Below are 6011 nucleotides of genomic sequence, written 5' to 3' on the forward strand. Positions count from 1 at the left end.
CCAGGTCGCCTCTAGCCAATTTCTTCTTCCTTCTATGAACAATATCACACGAGCTCATCATCCGTCGTCTCGATGATCGTTATTGTTCAACGATCACAGGGATCGAGACTTGCCAACGAGGAAAATGGGAGGCCAGTGCCAAGAGCGTTTAACGACACCTTTATGCGAGACATGAAGACATGGTTGGGACCCTGTTTGTAAACATTGGAACAAGTAAAGGAATAAGAAGAACAGAACGATAGGAAGCTTACAATAATTGGTATTTACACAGAGCCCGCGATGTAAATTTGCGCAAAGTACATCAAGGGACCAGCGAATATGATAGTTCGACTCGAAGTCGCGTAGCTGGGAGTCTGAATGTTCAGCGAGCTGGCCAATCACCAACGATCGAGCGTTTATAATTACGAGGATGCCTGGTCTTGGCGCGGCATAGGCCAGCGCCTGTAAGGTCCCCGCCTCGATTTAATCGTCGTCGCTTCGATTATTTTTCTGGCCGCCTGTCATCGGAGGCGCGGATCCGTGGATCCGGTCGATGCCAATGATCGAAAAATAGATCCTAGGCGCAACCTGTTCGAAATTAGCCGGCGTGAAACCTGTGATGCGCTCAGTGCGCCGCGCTTAATGTCAACCCTGCTGACATGCGGGTCGGTATTTGAGAGACGGATGTGAAGACAACTTGTATCATTACTATTATTATTAATCTGATATAGACACTGATTACCTAGTATACACGAATTGAAAAAATGTAATAAGGTAGAGGAAATTAGGGTAAAATGCAATACTTAAGTTTGTCTTGTGTTAGCAGAAAATTGGAAGATAAAGCATTGGACCCTACTATGATAGAGTCTTAGGCTACCTATAAGAAACTGACATCTTTTGATGAGAAAAATACTTGTGTCTCTAATTATGAAAGTGGTCTAACTTGAATTTACCACTCATTTAATTTTGCATTAATTTGCATTACAAAATAAATGATAAATTCAAGTTCTTTTAGATCTCAGACTTGCAAGGATCGTCATTTAAATCCTTAAGTGTACCCACCAATTATTATCAAACTTTGCACAGGTATTTATAGAACAGCCATTTTTCTTGATTGGCAATTATCTACATCTAGGTGGTGAAAACGATCCTCAAGTTTAGGGGTTCACGGTTTCGCGAGATATTAATTTCTTGGCTGATTTCTGTCGCGAATGTGTTAACGCCGATGGATCAGAAGCTTCTATCAATAGGCCGACGTGACCTTTGAACGACGAAGAGGTGGAACGTTCGAGATCGTCGTTCGAATTCGTGGATCAAAGCTGGTCTGTCTCGAGGAGTCGACATCCTCGCGACCAGGTGGCGGGACTCCCAGCGAATTCGCGGGGCGAACGGAGATCGTGGCCGAAGGTGTCTAAGCCAAGGGGAAGGAAATCTAATTATAGAAGTCGTTGTACCGCGTGCTGAAAGTGGTGGAGGGTGTGAGTACGGGTGCACGAATGAGAGAGAATCGGTTGCATTGGGCGGCCATAAAATGCAGGCTGCATCCGCTCAGCGCAGATGTACTCTCGGAGCGGAGCTCCAGCACCAAGACGACGAGAGAGACCAAAAGGATCTCTTTCGTTTCGGCTCTCTCTGGCGTACCAGATATCGAGGACAATGAACCTGGATCGTGTGGAGCCGCGATAGAAACGGATTCCTCGGATTCCTACGAGTCGAGGAAGATCGATCACGAAAGCAATGGGGAAATGGTTTGGTGAAATATTGCAGACTAGATGGAGCCCAGGTTGATTTCGTTTAAACGATACTGGCGATGGAATTAGTTGGACCCTTTCCAGATTGAGGAATTTTTAGTGACACTCAAGTCAAGATGAAGAAATTTGACTGTACTTGTATTATCGCTTCTTGCAAAGGAAATGTGTTAGTTTTCTTTAAATTTCTTGTATTGAAGGAAATGAGATTGAAGAATTTAAAATCGTTGACCGATCTTCTGTTATCAGTGCTGGAGTAGTTGAACTTTCTGTAAAGTAGGATAGAGATAAGTTGGCATAGGCTGTCTTCCTGAAACTACTTGTAATTCTAACAAGGACATCAGCTGGTCTTATCGTACACATTCGTTCATTACCTCGTTCATTCATGCAGAAGCCATGTGGTTAAACCGTAATCCGTCTTGCGCCACTTCCTGTCCCTTGATAAAAAGGGTCCTACGAGCTAACTCTATATTTTAAGAAGACTCAATTTTTCATCACATAGTAACCAAAATCCAACCAGATTTTTTTACAAGCCACAGTATGTAAACAAGAATTTAAGCGGAAACTAATGAACAGAACTGGTCCTTCTCTTCCCTCTTTTTATTATCTTCTCAATTTTCATTGCCTTCACCTGCTTTGCATCGAAACCCTTCCCAATATCATCCCACAGAATAAAAAGTCCTCTCAAGAAGAATAAACAATAAAAAATACATTCTCCATCATTATCCTTGCGGATCAATCTACTCACATGGCAGCTCCATGCTTATTAACTTCGTACGTTTATCGGTCCGATCCTGCTAGCGACGATTGGTCACACAAATGGTCCAGCTGTGACATTTCGCGGCTGGTCCTGGTCCAGCGGCTGATTATTATTGTTTCCCCCTTCGTCCCCCTTTCGCCTGTGAAAGTAGCCGCGCGTGTGCCCGTGACGTGGCCATGTAAGGGCTAGGCGGGGGTGCGTGGCGACCGCTAATTTTAGTACCGTCTCTGGGGTTCCTGGAGTCGTCGGCGAATCGGCAGCTGGTGATTCAAGACGGTAGCCATGCACGTGGCTACGTGTCTCACCGTTCACGCGCGACGGACATCCCCCTTCTTGTTTCTGCTCTCGAAGGAGGTCGTGTCCACTCCAGATGTGCCCTGCACCCGATGTCACCCGATAGCGAATGGCTCGCTGGATACTGCGATGATCTTTGAGCCATCGCTCAACTCGGAGTTGAGGGAATTAGTTTGGAGTAGAGTTGAACATAAGTAACTCTTGGAGACCATCTGACTCTTCTTTTTGTATCATCAAATGTCTACAGTCTATGTGTGCATACTATGCATGGTGATACAGGTCATCTTAATTCTTGGAATGCCGAAGTGAGATCACCCAGGGGTCCTAATATTAATTAGGCTCCCTATGGGATCCCACCATGGGATTTAAAAAATGTCAAGCCTTTAAATTTTAGAATGTTCAAATCTTGAACTTACAGATGTTCAAAGTCTTTTTCTATATCTGTTCCAATTCTTGGAAATTTGTATTTGAATTCTGGGTGATCCTAGCTTGTTATCATAAGATTTAAAAGAATTTTTTAAATTCCTTTTCCTTGAAACATGAACACTCACTGTATTAATATTGAACCCCTACTGCTGCACCCCTTTGATGTTATATTATTCTCTCTTCAACCTCTAAAAGAAAAGCTTCTCTACTCTATTTTCCCACCGAAGGTGTTCTCCAATTCCAGCTAAAAGTCGATATCTGGCTCCTTTCGCCCAGGAAAGCGGAAAGGGGAAGGAAATGCCGCGGGTGTCTCTTTAAACACGAGGTAAAGGGGAGATGGAGGAAAGGGAGAAGGAGATCTGGCGGCGGCTGGTGCAGCGGATGTTTGAGGCTGCTGAAAATGAAGCGGTGGTTCCTCCCGCGTTCTTTCTTCGTCTTTCCTGCCGCGTTTCCTTCGTCAGTTAGTCGCGATCGCGGTGAAACACGGCCCGCGGGAGGAAGCACCTCGGCGGATGTGATGTTTAGGACAGGGGACGAACAAAAAATCTTCATCGTATAAATAGGCAAACGGTGGTTGCCACCGACATTGCTGGTTAACTTCTGACCCACATACTTCCATCGATTTATTTATGAACGTCGTTTTTCTCGATTTGCCTGTCTTCTTGTTTTCTCTTCCCTAGTAATTTGTCTGCCTTTTTGTGGTTGTAGTATTGGCGACGAACGAGTGTTAATTGGGATTTTTAGCTTCTCGAATACGGGCGATTTAATAGTGCTAATAGAGGTCTAAAGGTTTCGGTAATACGATCGCCATAAAGAGCTGCACTTGTGTCTGTTTCCACTCGGGTTTCGGTAGTCAAATCTTTTCTGACCTGCAACCTGCTGGGTCCATAGAAAACAACAACACGGGACCCTTTCCAGGGATGGTGCTCCATGTCATAAAATGTTTAAATAGTAAATAGTAAATGGAACACTGTGATATTATCATAAAAAATAGTTGAATATACAGGAAATGGAATTTCAGAAATATACTTATACCTATGTGGTCACGTGGAGTACGAATGAAAAATCATAAATATTTTACTTTTCCTGAAGAACATATCTCCTTTTTCGAATCCTGTCACTTTTAAGACACGTGTCACTATTATTTCAAGCTTCACCAATTTTCTTCCTCGTTGATTTCCCTAATGACAAAATAAAAATCAAGTAGTAGTAAAACACGTCTTCATGATACGAGAATCGAGAAGGTTTACGAGCCAATTTGGTGAAAGTCAAAGGGGTAAACGCCGCGTGGATCGCAGTGAGACATGCTCGACACGTGGTTGTCGATATCCCAGGCTCCTGCCGAGAAACACGGACCTCCTAGTGTCCCTCGACCACCATGTGCACTGAAACCTCGGCGAGGTCGAGGTCCCTCGCAGGTTTTCAGATTGCCTCGTATTTGTCGTCGGTATCACCGAAACCGAATGCCTCGCAGAATAGAAAAAGAACAGAGAGAGGCCATTCCTGAAAGACCAACGCACGGTTTACACCTCCTCGGTGTGCTCCTCGGTGGAAGTTTAAATAGATTCCGTCTGAGCGGCAAGTGGCGACCGTGTACTCCGCGGGAGAGAGTTTTTCTGCGAGATGGACTCGTAGAAAAAAGAAGGAAAAATAAGATGAGAAAAAATGACGCTAGAAAAGAGTAATGAACGTTTTGGCTTCTTGTAAATACCCAGTGTGTGCTTTACGATCTGAGAGGGTTGAGTTTTTAAATGTGGGAATAAAAAAGAAGCACAAGAATGTACCTGATATATATTATTTAGAGATATAAGAATATAGTGATCAAGGAATGCGCAAATTTAGAAATATACCTAGAGGAATAGTGAAGAAATTAGTTATTTTTGATAGAGACGTCAAGAAACGGAGATTTCTAAACTAAAAATGGTACCAGCTGTGCAAAGGGTACTTTAAAGGGCACCCATAATGGATGTATTTTCCATTGCGGCTGTCACCTGCTCTTATTGCTTGACCAATTGTAATAAACTCACGTCAGAAGTGCACCGGGTGTGCAGTTGATTCGTAGGAATACGACACCCTCTTTTTACGATACTTTGCGCGACGCATATGCCTCTTAAAGCTCTTGTTATTGGTTTGAGTTTTCAGATGTGGATGAACAATATACATAGATCGACTAAGATTGAAAAATAAATAGAATAAAGTATTGCAGAGAGAACGATTTGAATACTAGAAATTGAAGGATTTGAACATCATTGTTTTCATGTCCAAGACATCGTAAAGCCACTTTGGTCTGAAGACCATGTTCAGGGAATGCAGGAATTGGTGTCCTTCGAAACAATATGTTACCTGAGGGAAGATAAATATAAAAAAGTTACTTAGTGAAAGCTCAGTGGGAAAATTACTAAAAGATAGAAATTTAAAATATTTCTAAAAATATTAAAATACAAGTGACTCACATCGACAGGAAAATCATTTGGGTAGGAGCTGCTTGATGCTATGTAAAAAAATACGCTGACTGTGACTTGAGGTTCAGGATACGCTGGAGTGGGAATGCTCCAAAGAACCTCGTAAGTATAAAATTCTGTGGAGTTTTTAACTTCGAGACCAATGAAGCTTGCGTGGAACATCCAAGCCTTCAAAGGCTACAAAGTGCATAAAAATATTCACAGGTCTATCTATGAAATATTTCTATAGAATTCGTACTGGTAATGCATTCCATGACTGCATCTCTTTAATTACGCTCTGTAGACCGCTGTGTGGATTAAGATTTCCATAAGTGGGCCATTCGTTTCCGAAGTAGCCTAATT

At 42.9% G+C, this 6011-nt stretch overlaps 1 protein-coding gene across 1 annotated transcript; it reads right to left on the reverse strand.

Moving 5' to 3' along the window:
* Positions 1–4988: 4988 nt before the first annotated feature.
* LOC143184158 (A-kinase anchor protein 14) lies at positions 4989–5881 on the reverse strand. The gene is made up of 2 exons (XM_076386197.1): positions 5661–5881; positions 4989–5550 (listed from the first exon to the last, which is right to left on the reverse strand). The coding sequence occupies exons 1-2, from the start codon at positions 5829–5831 to the stop codon at positions 5431–5433; spliced, it is 291 nt and encodes a 96-aa protein (XP_076242312.1). The 5' UTR covers positions 5832–5881; the 3' UTR covers positions 4989–5430.
* Between the last annotated feature and the right edge of the window lie 130 nt (positions 5882–6011).

Source organism: Calliopsis andreniformis, chromosome 2, assembly GCF_051401765.1.
Source record: "Calliopsis andreniformis isolate RMS-2024a chromosome 2, iyCalAndr_principal, whole genome shotgun sequence".
Lineage (NCBI taxonomy): Eukaryota > Metazoa > Arthropoda > Insecta > Hymenoptera > Andrenidae > Calliopsis > Calliopsis andreniformis.

Excerpts from the sequence above, each read along its gene's own strand:
- LOC143184158 (XM_076386197.1), bottom strand. The coding sequence starts at position 5,831 with ATGTTCCACGCAAGCTTCATTGGTCTCGAAGTTAAAAACTCCACAGAA. Across the intron at positions 5,551-5,660 it reads CAAATGATTTTCCTGTCGAT|GTAACATATTGTTTCGAAGG; the intron begins GTGAGTCACTTG and ends ATCTTCCCTCAG.